Source organism: Gallus gallus, chromosome 4 (assembly GCF_016699485.2).
Source record: "Gallus gallus isolate bGalGal1 chromosome 4, bGalGal1.mat.broiler.GRCg7b, whole genome shotgun sequence".
Classification (NCBI taxonomy): domain Eukaryota; kingdom Metazoa; phylum Chordata; class Aves; order Galliformes; family Phasianidae; genus Gallus; species Gallus gallus.
Window position 1 is genome coordinate 33,734,584 of NC_052535.1, and position 16,976 is coordinate 33,751,559.

At 46.8% G+C, this 16,976-nt stretch overlaps 3 protein-coding genes and 1 long non-coding RNA gene across 11 annotated transcripts in view; 3 read left to right on the forward strand and 1 right to left on the reverse strand.

The window, feature by feature from the left end:
* Positions 1–4,096, forward strand: POMK (protein-O-mannose kinase). The gene is made up of 2 exons (NM_001031132.2): positions 1–515; positions 1,059–4,096. Exons 1-2 carry the CDS (start codon positions 228–230, stop codon positions 1,830–1,832), a joined length of 1,062 nt encoding a protein of 353 aa, NP_001026303.2. The 5' UTR covers positions 1–227; the 3' UTR covers positions 1,833–4,096.
* Positions 3,861–9,262, reverse strand: LOC121110743. The gene is made up of 2 exons (XR_005859666.2): positions 8,667–9,262; positions 3,861–7,866 (listed from the first exon to the last, which is right to left on the reverse strand). It is a non-coding gene; the product is annotated as an uncharacterized LOC121110743 (long non-coding RNA).
* SMIM19 (small integral membrane protein 19) overlaps positions 9,154–16,976 on the forward strand; it is a 15,795-nt gene continuing 7,972 nt past the window's right edge. The window contains exons 1-3 of one of the 3 annotated variants that reach the window (NM_001197056.1): positions 9,154–9,407; positions 9,492–9,616; positions 10,621–11,486. In NM_001197056.1, coding sequence (NP_001183985.1) covers positions 9,250–9,407; positions 9,492–9,616; positions 10,621–10,694 — 357 coding nt within the window. In that variant the 5' untranslated portion in view covers positions 9,154–9,249 and the 3' untranslated portion in view covers positions 10,695–11,486. 3 annotated transcript variants of the gene reach the window in all.
* Positions 11,702–16,976, forward strand: part of SLC20A2 (solute carrier family 20 member 2) — a 57,549-nt gene continuing 52,274 nt past the window's right edge. For 3 of the 6 annotated variants that reach the window (XM_046940073.1, XM_046940074.1, XM_046940075.1), the window contains exon 1: positions 11,702–15,003. The gene's annotated coding sequence lies outside the window, so the exon portion shown is untranslated. The remainder of the gene's footprint in view (positions 15,004–16,976) is intronic. The other 3 variants (XM_046940072.1, XM_046940070.1, NM_001305398.2) reach the window with 1 other exon arrangement.

A 16,976-nucleotide genomic window follows, 5' to 3' on the forward strand; every position in this document is an offset into this window, starting at 1 on the left:
GGTTCCGCTCTGGAAGCGCGCTCGGCGCCGCGGCCCCGTCGTGGCGGTCACGGGCGTCAGGCCGCGCCGCGTTCGGAGCCTGGCCTTCCGCCGCCTCCCGTCGCCACGTACCGCGGGCCGCGAGGCTGGGCAGCGCGGGGAGGCGGTTGTGCGGGCTGCCATGAAACAGCCCCTTAGAACCCTGCGCTGCGGAGGGAGCTGTCGTCCCCGTGTCTTTGGCAGGGGAGATGGAAAAGAAAGCGCATTTCGTGAAAAGAGACTTTCCTCCCAGGGAGGCGCCTTCGCTGCTGCTGCTGCTGCTGGTGGTGGCGGTGCTGCTCCTGAACGCCCTGCTCTACCTGTACCTCGGCAACCTGCACGGCTCTTCGGGCCGTGCCGACGCCGAGCCCAGCCTCTGCCCTTACGGGTCTTTCAAACTAGGGCCGGTGAAAAACTGCTCCCCCTGGCTCTCCTGTGAAGCCATCAATAGGGAAGTCAGAAAACTCAAATGTGTTGGCGAAGGAGCCGTGAAAAAGGTGAGTTTGGTTATCCTTTCTTCTCTCCGGTGAATCAGCTAGCAAAGGCTTTCTTTGTTAACTGCCCATACCGCTTCTATAGCTGCCCGTACAGCAGCTGAAAGCCTTTGCTACAAGTAAGGTCAGAACAGGCAGGAGAAACGTGACCGTGGCCAGTTGGTACCTGTCAACCAAACAACACCAGGCTACGGACGCACGCAGCACCACAGGGATGGGTGAAGTGCTTTGCATGGTGCAACCGTGGTGGAGCAAGTCTGGCTGGGTGGTATGAAGTCATTCCATCCTTTACTTCATCCACTCCAATGAAAGCTCAGGAAATGGTGAGCCATCCTGTGCTGTAATTACAAAATCAGGAAGGGCTTGCTGCAACACGTATGTGCAGCAGGTACAGCACTGACGTTGTACAGTCATGCACCAGCACAGGACTGAGCACACTGGGTGACTGCGGTGTGCGGCTGTGACTAAGCATTCACTTGGATGCCGCATGGTAACAGTCAGCAGAGGAAGGCTCTCCACACGTATGCATCTCTTCTGTGTCCTCAGGTCTTTCTTTCTGAGTGGAAGGAAAACAAAGTGGTCATTTCACAACTCACCAAACCGGAGCTGAAGGAGGACTTTCTCCACGGACTGAAGATGCTGAAAGCACTACAGAGCAAGCACGTTGTCCGACTGCTTGGCTACTGCGAGAAGCAGTTCACCATCCTCACTGAGTACCATCCTCTAGGCTCCCTGAGGGGTCTGAATGAAACTCTGCACATCCCCAAGTACAAGAGCATGAACACTTGGCATCGAAGGCTGATGCTTGCTATAGACTACGTGAGCATAATTCACTACCTGCACAGCAGCCCTCTGGGCACCTTAGTGATGTGCGATTCGAACGACCTGGACAAGGCGCTCTCTCAGTATCTTCTAACGAGTGACTTTCATATCCTGGTGAATGATTTGGACGCTTTGCCTCTCGTGAACAGGAGCGCCGGCAGGCTGGTGAAGTGTGGTCATCGGGAGCTCTGGGGCGAGTTCGTAGCTCCTGAGCAGCGTTGGCCCTACGGAGAGGATGTGCCATTCGATGATGAGCTTATGCCCCCATACGATGAAAAAACGGACATCTGGAAAATCCCGGATGTCTCCAATTTTTTCTTGGGCCACGTTGAAGGCAGTGACATTGTGCGACTGCACTTGTTTGACATCCATGCGGCGTGTAAGAAGAAGGACCCAGCCGAAAGGCCTTCTGCCCAGGAGGTCTTAGACACCTACAAGAAAGTTTTAACTCTGCTGATTCGGGAGGCAGCCATGCCTAGTACTAGGGAAATGTTATAGTGAATCATGAGACAAACAGTGGACTGAAGTTGATGTTCTTATTTATTTAGCTTGCCTGAAGGGCAAAATGTCTGTCCCCTCAACTGAGAAGACAAAAACAACTGACTTTGTACTTTACCTTTTGATTAAAAATTATCTACCCAATGGTGAAGCTGTGCAGCTTTCCCATTGGCATGTTTAATCTATCACTGCGAGAGGAGGAGGGAGAGAAATTATGTTTTGAGAACGGGGGAAATTTCTCAAGAAGCAGAATTTTTCTATTGCAGCATTTGTATAAAACCTCCCCTTTCAAATACAAAACACTTTTGTACAGAAAGAGTTAAAAAAAAAGACAAAAAGAAACACCATCCTACTTGAACTAATTGGCGGAAGTCTTGGGAGCAGAGACTACAGGATGCCCCTCTCAAGCTCTGTGCTGATTCCAGTGGCTCTGGCCCGTGTGTTATGCACAAAGTCCTCACCCACTTCCCTGTGGAGTAAAAGCAGTGGTCGTTCAAAAATGAGTAATAGTTCTCTAAAGGTTTTGGTGAGCCCTGATGCCACCTTCCCAGCCTCCGTGCCCAGCCTCCATGCTGGATGGGGTATTGGGGTATTCCATGGGCTGCTTTCGGAGCCATGCACCCACTGCTCTGTGGTTCCCCTATGCCACTAAGGAAGCATGTTGCTATTTTGTAGGCAAGCAAATGATACCGAGACGGCTTAAACGGGCGTGGTTTTGGTTTTGAAACATTTGCCCCTACAGTGTTCTCAGCAAGGTTCTTTGGAGATGAGGGTCCAGGAGTCCTCTCACTCTTTTAATCCATAGGCAGTCTGAAGTCTTCAGAAGAGAGCTAAAGTGTATCTTTTATTTGTATTCAGTTCATCTCCTTTGCACTCACTTTTGTGTTCACTGAACATCCTGCATGGATTGAAGGAGAAACAATAGGGAATGGGAAGAGAACGTGACTTCCTTCCACAGCAAATTGTGTGTTGGGAAATAAAAGCCTTACATTCAGAGCAAACAACTCTGTCAGGCCTGAATTCAAAACTTATTCATCAGGAAAAAAAAAAAAAAAGGCTGCTTCATTGTTCAGTGAGTTTAGGAGAAAGCTCCCGGTACCAACATGGATGTTACAGCCTGTAAAAGGTACCAGCCACTGCAGAAAGAAAATAACGATGCCTTAATTCTGCAGTAGGCCCTGTTTGCTGAGATTGGGATTTAGTTGTTCTTTTGGTCAAAAAAAAAAAAAAAAACCCACATAGGAACACTATGAATGAGATGTGGACTCTACCATTAGTAGAGAACTTTCTATACTATGGAGTAGGTCTTTGGAGGGCCTGAGGGCCTGAGACAGCTTTCTTCTTGTCTTTACTTGAGAGGTGAGTTGCAGGCAGAGAAGTACACTGTCCCTTCTGCTGAAGAGTTTGTTTCTGTTCCTTGCCACAATGATAGTCCACTTCATCTAAACAATCTGTGTTATAACTGCACTGAGAAAACAGGTTTTTTACTTATGTTCAACTGCATGTGTTCTTTTGCTATAAAATTTTATTGTAAATGAGAAGACTGTCCTGCAAATGACAAAATTCCTATCTGATTTCTTATAATGCCAGCAGGAGTTCTTTCAAAGCTGGTCATTTTGGTTTTTCTTTCCCAGTGGGCAGTCTATTTTCTTAATTTAGCTGATTGTGCCATTTTCCAGCTGTGCAGTTCTAGCCAGCAGAGCTCTTCCTGGCAGCTTTCCTATTCATGTTGTCAGAAATCAAAGCTCCAAACAGACCGGTGACTTTGGATACTTCATGTGTGTTTTGAACTTTGATTCAAAGCACCTTCAAGAAGGGTGTGGAGAAAAAGAATGCTGTCCCTGCTGTAATTGTGTAAATCATCCCATGAGTTATTAATAGGGTTATCCAGGGTTTTACAGTTCCAGCGTGAAGATAGGATGTGCAGGTGTTGGAAAAGCATCCTACTGTGGCTCTTCAAAGCCAGAGATAAAGCTTGAAGGGACAAGAGGCAGATCCTTTGCTTATCCCCACAACAGCATTTGTTACTTTTTGTTAGCCCTTCTGTATACTTGGAAGGAAAATCAGCATCTGATGTCTGTGAAGTAAACACACCGTTTGTCTTTTATGGCAGTAGCAAGGACAGTCAAGAAGAATCTGCCAAGCTTCTCATGCTGGTCTCTTGCTGCTTGGATTCTTGCTCTGCTGTGTACTACTGCACCTTGCATGCAGCCATATGAATTTCAAAGAGTGAAAAATAAATGGGGACAAATTCTGGTTCTGAATCTTGCCTTGGAGATGTCTCTATTGCTGGGTGAAACAGTTACAAATTAAAAAACAATGGTGTCTCCCTAACATTCTGCCTTAACACTGTGTCCTTCACATGCCTCTTCCCCGTTCCCTCCTACTCAGCTTCTGTGTTGTCCAGCCTTGTATTTCAGCAAGAATAAATTACATTTCTTCTGAACAGAGCATTAGTGGAGCTTTACAGTGTTTCTTTGGGGAATGTTGTTTCTGTCTACAAGGGAACACTAGATGGCAGCATGAAGGTCAATTTAGCTTTACTTATTAGCAGCTGCAGTCTCTCGTGCTCAAACATAGCCAGGATCTGGCCGTGGGGGACCTTGGGATCCTGCTTTTCTAACTAATAGCAATATACCCCTGAAAGATGGCATGGTGTTTGCCTTAGCAAGTCTGTAGTAACAAGGCAGATGCAAGAGCTCTCAGAAGAGCCACCATGACAAATGAAGGTACCACCTCCTCTATAACTTGCTTGTTTTACTTGCATTCGTTACCATCCCTTTTGGCCTCAGCCTGGTCCAAGCTCAGCCAAGGCTGAGTGTCACCTCCTTCCAGCCTTTCAAGAAACTTAGAGGAGTCTGCACCCTCTTTCTGTTCTTCCCAATTAAACCCCTTCCACAATCTCAAGATAGTATGAACCCTATCCTTCCTTCGTTTCCAGCTCCTTTTCCCTTACTGGAACCTAGCTGAGGCTTCACGGAAGGGGAAGAGGCAGCTCAGCCCTATGTGCATTTGCCTCCATTCTTTCTAATTCAATCTGCTGGCCGTTCCGGTTTTCACCATCAATGACAGTCATGGTAAACATTCAAGGGGCTTTTTGCCTCTCTATAAGCAGTATTTTTTATCTGATGGAAAACACAGAGGATGAGGAGCAGGAACAGGCCTTTTTTACAGTGAAAAACCTGCAAGCTCCTCTCTTCTAATCCATGCTCTGGCTGGCCTTAGGACAGTGATCATGACTTCTCCTGCCATGCCTACTGCCACAGCTCTGCTCTGTTCAACAACACTGCTCTCATCCCAAGCTCAAATCAAGGCACCCACATTCCTTGTCTTTTCCCACAAACTGCTTCTCCTGAACACCTGAGATGGTTACTGCCAGCCTTCCTATTGTATCCCCGTTCCTCTATGCCAAAAGTCTTGCCAAAGTAACTGGTCACACAGATGCAGGCTCCAGAAGGAGCAGGACTGCTGCTGGTGCTCTTCTCTTGCAGGAAGTTTCTCCAAACCACCTTAGCAGTCAGTATCAAGACATTGTCAAGTGTTTATTGGTTTTGTTTGTTTGCTTTGGTTCTGTGTGGAGCAAGGAGTTGGACTTGATCCTTATGGGCACCTCCTAACTTGGATATTCTATGATTCTATGTTTTTGTTTTTTCCCCCCAAACTCCTAGGTGACTGAAGTTTGATGGAGTGTGTTTCAATTTATGTGCCATGGGTTTCAGATTGCATCCTAAAAGCAGTCCTATAATCCTGAACCCAGGTAAGCAGCCTTTACAGCAATTCATCTGTATATTTGACACCACTAGATGTAAAACATATGGTGCACATATAAATATCAGCTGCTATGTATGTCTGCATAAATGCTGAAGACGTAAAGTGGGCACACTTGGTTTAACTGAACAGAGCCTTCCCTGCTTTGGCACTGGAAGAGGCTGTGCAGGGGAGTGGGAGAGTCACCGTCCCTGGAGGCGTTTAAGGAAAGCGAAGATGCAGCACTTTGGGACATGGCTTATTGGGAAGTATTCGTGGTAGGTGGATGGTTGGACTAGATGATCGTACAGATAGTCTTTTCCAACCTCCATGATTCTATGATTCTTTTTTGTTTTTTGAGGGATACTTTCAAAGCCCGTGCCACTCTGTACTTAACGGAGTGGTAATTATTAAGCGTATCAGAAGTTTAGAATACCACAAAAACTTTTTGAAATTCTGTCACAACCCTAAAACAATATTTTTCTTTGGTACCACATGAACAAAACACCACACTGCTATCTCTGTGAAACAGAGGCAGTGTTGCTTGCAAAATGTAATTGTGAGATATTTGGCAGAACTTGCAACTGTAAACTGATTCTATCATTATGACTGTAGTACATTACCAATAGCTGAGTGACCTTGGGAACAAGAAAAAAGTGGTTCTCAAGTTCTTCTAGCGTGATATAATGCACATATTTGTAGAGTTCATCCAAATAAATTATATGCTAGATGGTACTTTTAAAAAAGAAAAAGGATTTTATGGTTTTATTTTAACTGAAATATTGTATGCTTGAGATGACATACTTGAGATGACCACAGGATTTCCAATAATTGTCAGTCTGTGTTCTGAAGTCTACAATCCAGTATTTATCAGGATTAAGTGGTGAATGTATTTACATTACAGTGATACTTATGCCTCAGCAATTTCTGATTCCATTTAGCCCTGGGTAACTCAAATAATTATATATTTTTTATACGGAGACGCGCTCAGGCTCCTTGGCCATACATTTCGAAAGACTGTTAGAGCCCAGCATTCACATTTTGTATAGAAAGTAACTGGATTCTCAACGTTGTCGAGTATTTGACGATTTTCAGTCAAATTTATAGCAGTTGGTAGATGCTGAGGACTTTTGAAAATAGGATTCTTTCCATGTAGAGCTGGAAGACCCTTTTCAGCAATTCTCTCAGTTGTTCAGTTGGACTGAAGTAAGTGAATGCTAGATTTCTCCACAGGGTGATCTAAGCTCCCTCTTTTGAAAAAGCTGGGAGTTTTTAAAATTCAATTACACTTCTATACTTTTGTCTCCCCATGAGCTGGTTCCTATGAGAGGCTGTGTTGGAACCACAGCTGCAACTCCTCGTGTGGATGTGGTACTGTGTAGTGCTGACAATCTAGCTGCTAAGCTTAGGTCCCCACTGGCTACATTTTGCCAGAATAGCTTGTGTCTGTACCACTTATTGTATATTATTTGCTCAGTGCCTACATGCAGGCTATACAGGCATAGCACAAAAATACAGTCCTTTCCCTATAAAAAAAACTTTAATATTAAAAAAAACCCCAACAACTCGCAAACTAATGTCCTTCTTGTACATTAGCAGTATACACTAGTGTTGCCTGGTTCATTTGACTTAATCCAAGCTACAGATAAACAAGCTAAATGCTCTACATGGACAGGTCACACCATTTGCTATAGTCGTGAACTACAACTGCAAGGCTTGACTTTGCTGGCCAAATTCAACCTCAGTTTATGTACCAGTTTCTGAAGGTGTTCAGGAGCCTAAGCTATAAAAGCTATAAGAGGAAAGACCGATGTACCAGGACAAGCTAAGCTAGCTTTGCACTCTTATCAGCTTTGGTATTGAACCAGATTCCTCAAGAAAGTCACACTGAAGGCCTACACCCCCAGAAGTCCTATTGCAAAGGGCCAGCAAGTGGGAGATAGCCTCTTCTGAGGTTTGCAAGACTGTCACATTTAGTACAGCACCTAATCCTGTCCTACCCACAGCTTAACATTTGCTAACTTCAGAGAGATATGTGGGGAAAGAAAGAAAATCTCTGTTTCTTCTGAGTAGGGGGTGGGCGAATTATCTGTTTTAAACCGAGTCTTTAATTAACTGAAAGAAATCAAGTACCTGTTGGGTGAGGTAGAGTGCATTCCTATGTGCAGGAGGAAAACCTTGAGAGATGAAGTTGCATTTTGTAGATGTGGGTCTTGGTTTCCTCCAGAAGGGAAGCTGGGTGCAGTCTTAGGGCATTCAGCATTTTCCCAGGTTGTCCAGAGTGGAGCTGAAGGATTAATGAAGAGAGTGCCTTTAGACAGATATTACATGCACCTTCTCTATACCCAGTACAAGTAAGCTTGATCTTAATTGAAGTCTGTAGTTGGTAGTGAAACATGAAGATACATATTATGCTTATTCTTTGTCAGGCCAGTTGGCCAAAAAGTTCAACATACTGGAAAAAAAAAAAAAAAAAAAAACCAACAAAAACCGAAAAACCTCAACTTTGTGAGAAACTGTTTTAAATCCCCATGAAACCAGGCTTAATTTACTGGTTTGAGTCATGTTTCTTAACTGATAGACTTTTTCTCCTAGTGGTTTCCACAGTTCTGTGCATGGGTGCCATCTCAATTTAATGACCTAGAATTATGTCTAATTGATGTCCTTCAGCTCTCCTTTCCCACACCATGGGGGGCAAGGAATTTTTCTCATGATAATAGTATGCTAGCCTTTAATTTTTGGATATTCTCATTTTCACTCATCTTCTATCCTTTTCTGCCCTGACCTGAAGCCCCTTCAATCTGTCCCATAGCATGGGAGCAGGGTGACCCAAAGGCTGCGGTTCTCACAGACTGCTCGGACTTCTGCAAAGCAGATGCCATGTTAGCACGGTGTCTAGGCCCCCTCAAATCAGTAATGAGCCAGGGAGACTCCCTAAGCACAGGAGGACTCATCATGAACATATGAGTCAGTACTTCAGACAAATTCCTGCTTTTCTAAGCTGAAGCACTCTCTCTGCACTCACTTTTCTGCCTCAGTATAGTCCTTTAGTTATGCTTTTTCAAACCAGGAGCATATGGAACGTACAGTAAGCTCCATTTCTCCAGCAGCTGAATATCCAGCAGCTCCCATTTTGGCACCATTAAAAAAAAAGTAGAAATTGTGATTTCTGTTTTGGCATCTTGAGCTGCCAAACTTAGTTGCTACGTGAGAGTCGAAGGCACTTGCCAGTCAGAGCCTTTTTTCCTTCGACACTGGTCACGGCTGAACAAGCAGGATGGGAGAAGGTGCTTTTAAACTCCACACGTGCCTTCGGGGCTGCTAAAGTCGTACCCCCTACCGCCTCCTCTGCCTGCGTACATCCTCGGACACAGGCAGCACGGAAGCAAAAAAAACGAGCTGCGTTCCCTGCACCAGCTGCGGCAGAAAACATCGCCGAACTACACCTCCGTCTGTCTCAAAAACCACTAACAGCTAAACGAGAATGAAAGCACGCGGTGTGGGGGGAGTGGTCCCAAGATGGGAGCCGCCTCTCAGCTCCCCCTCCCCAAGATGGCGGCGGGGATGGTGAGGCGGCGCTCCACACAGCGATCCCGGGGGCCGCGCGCGACGTCACTTCCCGCCTTCCGCGCCCGCTTCTAACGGCCGCCCCCCAGCGCCGTCCTCTCCCATGGCGGCAGCGGCCGGGGGGGCGGGCGGAGGCGGTTCGGCGGCGCTGGGCGACAGCGGGGCCATCGACTACTCGGTGCACGAGGCCTGGAACGAAGCCACCAACGTGTACCTGCTGGTGGTGCTGGCCAGCCTCGCCCTGCTCGTCTATACGCGGCGGTAAGGGGGTGAGAGGGAAGGGAAAAAAAGGGAAGGGGCAGCCGCGGTCGCCCCACGCGTGACCGTGCTGCCGTGCCCCCGCAGGAACAAGAGGAGGATCCTGCGCATCTTCACTCTGCCCCCTGCAGCCGAGACGCCGGCCGAGCCCAACTTCTACAACAGCATGAAGAAGATCCGCCTGCGGCAACAGCTGGAGATGTACTCCATCGGTAAGGGCGGCTCGGTCCGGCCCCGAGGGGGCTCCTGCGTGGGGCGACCCTGTAGGGGTGTCAGGTGCGGCCTGGCCCTGCGTGCAGGGGTTCCACAGGAGCCCAGGGCACTGCTCTGTGGCCTAAGGACAGCGTGAGGGAATTGCTGTCAACGTGCAGAAGTCAAAAAGTGGATGCAGGTGTCAAACTGCAGAGGACTGCCTGTGGAGTCATGAGTAATTCGACTCCTCAAGCTGAAAATAAATGAGAATTTTACTATGTCACTAAGCGTTGCCACTCCCCTCTGAATGCTGAGTATCAAGATTGAGATGGGAGGGAGCCCTGTAGCTCTGATATTCTACATTCCCAGCTCAGCGAAACGCCTGCATTTGCCTCACACTTACCATGTAAGCACCAGAGGAAAGATGGGCAAGGAAAATGTAGTGAGTTGAAACCACCTTTTAAATTTCAAGGTTGTCAAAGCAGGCCACTGCAATGTGTGCAACAAAATGGCCATACTACCTATAGAGGAATGCCAGCTGGCATTTCTTGTGTGTTCTACTGTGCACCGTGCTTTGATCTTCTTTTGTCTTGCTAACCAGATTGCTTTTGAAGTAAATGTCATTGTTAGTATGTGGCTCCTGTGCTGCAGAGACCAGTGGAGAGTTACTGGATGACTAACAAGTTGCTCAGAATAGTACTTCCGAAGCCAGAGTCTTTAATTGAATATTATTTTTTTTTAACAAATGGATCTGAACGGAATGATATTTCTTTGCCATCTATGCACTGATGTGTTGCTGTGATGCTGTTGCTCAGACCTGCCGAGGCCACGTGCTAAAGGACAAGTTCTGTATGGTGACTGAGACTTCTGCTCATGCAGCTGAACTACGAAACAACGTTCTCTAATCTTAGATCTCTCTTGCTTGTATCGTGTTTACATACTTATATAGATGTACATGCACATACATGTATATATGTTGGTAGTGTAATTTGTGTTGATCAGTGTTTCTTTTTCTTTTTTCCAGCAAGAAAATATGAGCAGCAGCAGCAGCAGCAGCCACCAAAACAGACTGAAAGCGTACAGCTGTCAGTGGAGTAAAGCCTACAGCTGTAGGAACTCAGGACTTATTTCCAGAGCTGGCAATGCCAGTTGGTGTGGAGCTATTTTCAATGCCTCTTAATCGATGCAAGGGGGAAAAGAAAGGGATAGAGTACTCAAAGCTCTATTCTTGGTAGCTTTTCTCTGAGCCTTGTGAAGTAAATGGAATGCCTTTTGAACGAGAGTATCCAGCACAGGACAGAGCTGCTCTGAGAAACCTCTGAGGGCAGACAGGTGCAGTCTTTTGAGCACCTTGGAAATCAGCTCCACAAGCAGTACTGTACAGGAAGTAAGGCAGTACCGGACTGCCAGGAATCTGCCTGGTTCCTCGGTCAAGCAGTGCTGAAATTCCTTAATACATTAAGTAAACGTGGGTGAGGATGCTGGCCTCTGTGCCCTGCGTGGGCGGGCAGCTGAGAGCCACGGCCGTAGCGCTGGCTGTAGTGCAGGAACATTGCGGTCTGTCAGTCTGTACACACTGCTGTGAGCCTTTCCTGGAGAGGCTCGGAAGTACGCAGTGAGCTGCGGGTTTAGGTGATGCTTATAACAAGTGCTGTGACGCTTTGGCAGCAGGAGTTAGCTACGTTTGTTCAGCTGGTTTAAGGAACAGATTGTTTGTAAATATTTGTGTTAACAGAACCAGTACCAAAAAGCGTGGCTCATCCCGAAGAGGCCTCACACCCTAACTTTTTTTTTTTTTTTTTAACTCCTCACTGTAGATCATTACGTTGGTTAATTTAAAGAATCCTTCAGAAATGACTTTTTAATAAAAGCATCTAACCGTGAAAACTACTTAAGGACTTATCTGCGCTAGTTTGTAGCACTGCACCATTTGGCTACACTGGGACAGCACGGAGCTGGGAGCGCGCGCCCAAAGACAGGTATATTTCCGCGGCTGCGGGCACCGCCTCAGCGCCAGGGCTCTGCCCGACCCTCCGCTCCCCCTCCCCGCCGGAAGTGGCGCCCCCTCCGCATCGACCTCACTTCCTGCCGCTGCTTCCGCCTCCGGGCCGGGCCGGCTGCTGTTGGTGCCGCCGCAGCTGCTGTTACCGCTGCTGCTGCTGCTGCTCGCGGGGCGCCCGACGGGCGGTGAGTGGGGCCGCGGCGGGACACGCGAGTGGGGCCGCCCCGCCCTCGCCCCTCCTCTCGTTGCCAGGGGAGGGGGCCGCTTCGGTGGCGGCGGCGCGCGCGGGGGGCGGTTGTGAGGGGAAGGAGCCGCCTGAGGAGAAAGCGCGGGCTGAGGCAGGGAGGGTTGGATGAATGGGCTGCCGCCGCGCCGGGCGCGCTGCCCCGAGCCCCAGTCTACCTGGGATGCTGCGGCGGCGGGAGCGCGGAGCCGGAGCTCTCCTTGTGGGCGTATTCCAGCACTGCTGCTGTGCTCGGCGGCTCCCGGCGCGGCTCCCGGCGCGTCGGTAAAGCAGCGTGTCAGAGTGAGCCATTCTTTCCAGTTCACCGAACCCCGAACTAAAGTCTGTCTGTCTGTAGCGAATTGTTTTACGATTTTCCACTCAGCTGAGCTGGAAGCGCCGTGGAGTGCTTGGAAAGGCAGGGCAGCCTGCGGCTCTGCAGTACGCATGGACCTCAGGTAGCGACGCAGGTATCTCACCAGCTTACTCGTTGAGACAAACAAAAAAAAGCTTAAAGAGGTGCAAGAAATGCAGACGCCGTAGCGCTTGTTACGGCATTGTAAGGACGTTGCTCGAATCCTGAGCAAAAGGCGGTAGTGGTTGATTGCCCTGACACAAACGCATCTACTGACGTTTCATACAGGGGAGCCATACCCTGTTCTGTTGGTGGTTTTATATCTCACCCGTATGGTACACGTGTGCCTGGCACAGAAGGTGCAGCCAGGGCAGAACTTTTCATATGTTACCTTCGAAATGTCTGCTGTGACTTTTACCAGTTAATTCACGGTATTGCATATGGAAATAAGTGTTTTCTTTTACTGGCAGTAAAGAAATCAGCGCCTGAAAGCAAAGGCAGCATGGACAATAGATCTTTTCTCTGTGCCCATTTACAGCAGTCAGGCTTGTAGGCACACACAGGAACTTATTCTTATGCTGAATTATTAGGAATCTTGGGCGGGGAAAGCTTGTGACCTTTACAAAAACTGTTCCAAAGTTATCTTTAGCCATGTTCATTCTCAAGAATGCTGTACAGAGGCAAATCTTTCTAGCTTACCCAATACTCTTTAAAAAACAGTTGCAATATGTAGATTCAGTAGTGTCTGATTGCACAGTGTGGGAGGGAAAGCTATCAGATCTGGTAAAACTTTGCGTCTGTACAGTAGCTTAAAAAAATATTAGCAGGTTGCTGCCACATCCCACCCTGTGAGGGAAGGGAGAGAGGGAGGGGTGACCAGATTTACAACACCCCCCCCCTTCAATTGGTTTAAGGTGAAATGACATTCAAGATCCAAATACGGTCATCAATCTTACTACATAATACAAGTATCAGCACTTGTACAGTTCTAACTAAGCTTTGTGGCTTAACTACACGACATTATAAGAAATCAAAACAAGCCTTGTGTTACTTAACAACTTTAAGATTAAAAAAGAAAGGAAAAAGAAGGAGAGAGAGAGAGGAGAGGAGGGAGACAAACAGGGAAAGAGGTCACTGGTTGGGTTTCTGATGTTGGTGCAGCCAACGGGGATCCTCAGTCTGTGGGAGTGCTTGTCCAGAAGTCCCAAAGTTCCAAAGTCCCCCTGAGCTCCTCTTGGGCATCCTTTTATACCCACTGGATTTGTGGGGCTTGCCACCAACGGCTCCTCTTGAGCAGGGGAGTTTTGGACAAAGCAAGGCCATCCTGTCTCCACAGAGCTCCCTGCTCCAACCACGTTTTCAGCTGTTAGCCTGCTGTCATGGCAATGGTCTTATCTCGTGAGTCTTTGGGACAACTCCAGGCATACCACAGATAAAGCATAACTTGGATGTTCTTGAGAATCTGACCGCTCTGTTCCCCCCATGGAAGCTGCTGACAGACAGATTTCTGCAAAGGCAGTCTTCAAGTGGCATTACAACCACGACTCTGTAATTTTATGTGAAAATTATAATCTTCTGTTAAGTGGTGGGAAAGTCATTGCAGCACTGTTCACTAAAATGTGTCTGGCTAGGTTTGGCACATAGTATTGCACAGAGCTTTTCAGATGAAGCTTGATAAATCCAGTGTCAAGGCTCAAGACAATTTATATAAATGATGAATTTATATAAATGATGAACACAGCTGTGTTTAAGGCTGAAGATACTGCAGGCTCTGCAACCTGCAGTCAAAATACCTTTTGCTGTGCCACGAGCATTTTGAGTTTCAGTCTGCACTGTGTTTTGTGCCCAGCTGGTATGAACTGGCATGTGCCAGCCAGGACCAGATGGGAGCACAGCCCGTAGCAGCTGCTGCATAACTCGTGGCACTAGCAGTTACGAATTTCAGCAGTGTGGTGCTCAGGTGCTGCTAAGCTCTAAAATGTCCCTTCCAAAACTGCCTGATGGGTTTCTAGGGCTGAGGGGGAAGCCTGTGCTGTACCACTGACAGAAGCTCCCAAGGCAGGAGGAGATCCCATTCCCTTCATATGAGAATGGCTTTCAGGGAAGCTTCTTCAGTTCAGGGTAATTGATTAAGAATATTCAAATCCATGATGAATCTTTCCGTAATGTGTGTTTTGCATATATGATTAAGCAGCATTGGCCAAAAGCCTGGTGACAGCACAGGGCTCTGGAATGCTTCCCTGTTGCCTGGGTAGTTTATTCATGCTAGCTTACTTCCGTGAGCATAATCGCTCCTTTTAAAGTCTTCCTGAACTCAGGAGCGTTGCTACTATTGGGCAACCTGAAATTATACACGCCACAGAGAAAAAGGTGGGTATGTCATCGCTCAGCCTCTCCTTATGAGGAAGCGAAGAGATTTTGCCTCAGCCCTAATTTCTACATAAAAGAAGTTGAGAATTGTCACTATGTGCCTTCTTCAACAGGGAAGGAGCATCGTGTTGGACATGTCATTAATGCCATGGCTTGTTAACAAGCTTCTGGCTTGTTAGTCCTGAAGAGCAATAGTGCTTGGAGGAAGCTTGCTGACAGCATGCACACCTCAATGACAGGTGCTTACACTTGGAATCGGAAGCCATGATCAAAAGGCATTGCCTTTTTCCTCCAAACACCTCAGCCATGGTTTAGTCACAGTGAGGAGCCTGGGTGATGTAACCTAGTTTGTTAACACAACCAGGCAAACAAAAAGGCACCACTTGATCTTGTTCTCGAGACAGGGCTGCCACTGAAGAGCAGAAGGTTTCTGTGCCGCAGGGCCATGAGAGTGGAGGTAAGATCCTTTCCTTTGCAGCCTCATTTCTGTTGTGATATAAGAGTTAGGGGACAAGGAGCAAGCTTCTTGTAGCCTAACAAGTTCCATCTGACAGCAGTCTCACCGAGGGGAGTGGGTCTCCCTTCAGGCTAGGAGTCTGGTACTGAATGTGACAGAGACACTGATGGCGGAGCACCTCAAAACTGTTGCAAATGTCCAGTGAGAAATCTGGAAATCGTGGCTGCTTTTTCTGCAAAAGAAGATGAGAAGAGAGAAAAAAACAATTGTGCTAAGAGCAAAAGGCTCATTTGACTAATTTTTTCTTTTTTTTCCGACCCTAAAAGCCAAAAAGACATCAGTAAAACGCATCTGAGCTCTGCTGTCTCCATGAATTCTGTTTACAAGGACAGGGCAAATAACCTTTTCTTCTTAGGAATGGAAGCTCTTTGCCTGATTTTTGCAAGGAACATCTAAGCTTTGGGTGTTACTTTAATAAAAATAATTCCTGATCTTTTAATGGAATAGCTTAAACTCTGGGCGTTACTTTAATAAAAATAACTCCAAACTCCAAGATTAACAGAATTGTTAAAAAGAGTTAGTTCTCAATGAGAAAAAAAAACAATCTGAATTTGGAATTTCTGAACCAAGCCCTTGAAAGCAATTTGTGGCAAAACTCCAGGGGAACAAAAAAAAAAAAAGAAAACCAACAAACAAAACCCCATTTATATAAAATAACCGTAGGTCTTTACTCTTAGTGATAGCTATACTGCTTTGTAATGTGCTTATCCCCTTGCGGAGCCCTAGAAATGGGGTGTTTTAGGAAGACTGGGTTTAATTTTAGTCTAACAGTAACGTGAATTGGAAATCCTCAAAAGGGCTGCTCAATTTAGGGATTTGCAGAAACTGGAGTCAGAGAAAATACTGCCCAATTGTACGTGTCAATACAAACTTAGCTACCAAATCCACGAAGGAATAGTTCCCTTCAGTTTCCATCAGACCGTCGGACTTCCATGTGCCGTAAGTCGTTTTACATACCACAATATGTAAAAGGCACGCATGGATACATAGCTTGCAGCGGAGAGAGACCACAGTTTGTTCCAGATTATAGAAACATTTGTCTTTATTATAGCAGAAGAGAAAGTATTTTGAAAAGACCTGGCCAGCAGGAGGGCTGTATCACTTTCCAAAATATCCTCCGGCTCATCCTGAGAACATAGCTGGTAACGCGCTCTTGACTGACGGCATAGGGTGTGAAGCATAAATTCCTGAGCAGGAAAGATGTATGTTGGTTGTGCAGTGGGAGACTCCATGTGATCTCGTTATTTATGGCACTTCTCTCAGATGTCTTTCTGTGAACAGAGCAGCTGCTGTGCACTTAACCTGGCACAGAGTACTGGGTATGTTTGAGCTACCCTATTTTACCATTGCTCAGGTCATGCTGTGTGCCAGTGAGCAGTATCAGAAACAGCTTGTGTGACACTGGTTGTAAAAACAGTGCATTTTGAGGAGCCCTTCTAGTGACCGATGGAATTTTGGAAGGAAAAAAAGTGAGACAGTTCTCTTGCATAGCTTCGGCTGGAGGATGTCAGGGAGCGGTAGTGTCAGGCATCCCATTTCCTTATACTGCGGTATCAAAGAAAAGGTGGGCAGGAGAATACCTTGCTTTTTCTTTGCACAGAGAAAGCTGGGAGGATGGAGGCAGCGGCCCAGGCTTTTTCAGTCTCATCTCTTTTCTGTGTGACCGTCTCATTAAATGACCGCGGCCATTGTTTGTAGGAACTTTCCCTCCCCATTGTCTTGCGTTTGGTTTGCGACAGCACCATTGCTAAATAGATCCAAATCTACAGTCAGATAAGGCTTGGAATTACTCATGTTCTTTGCACAACTAAATAACTGAGCTCACATGATGAGTGAGTGGCCAGCAGAATTTTTTTCTTAGGCAAAGTATGTACTGCTTGTGTTACAAATTTATTTAAAGCTATTTTTAGCTC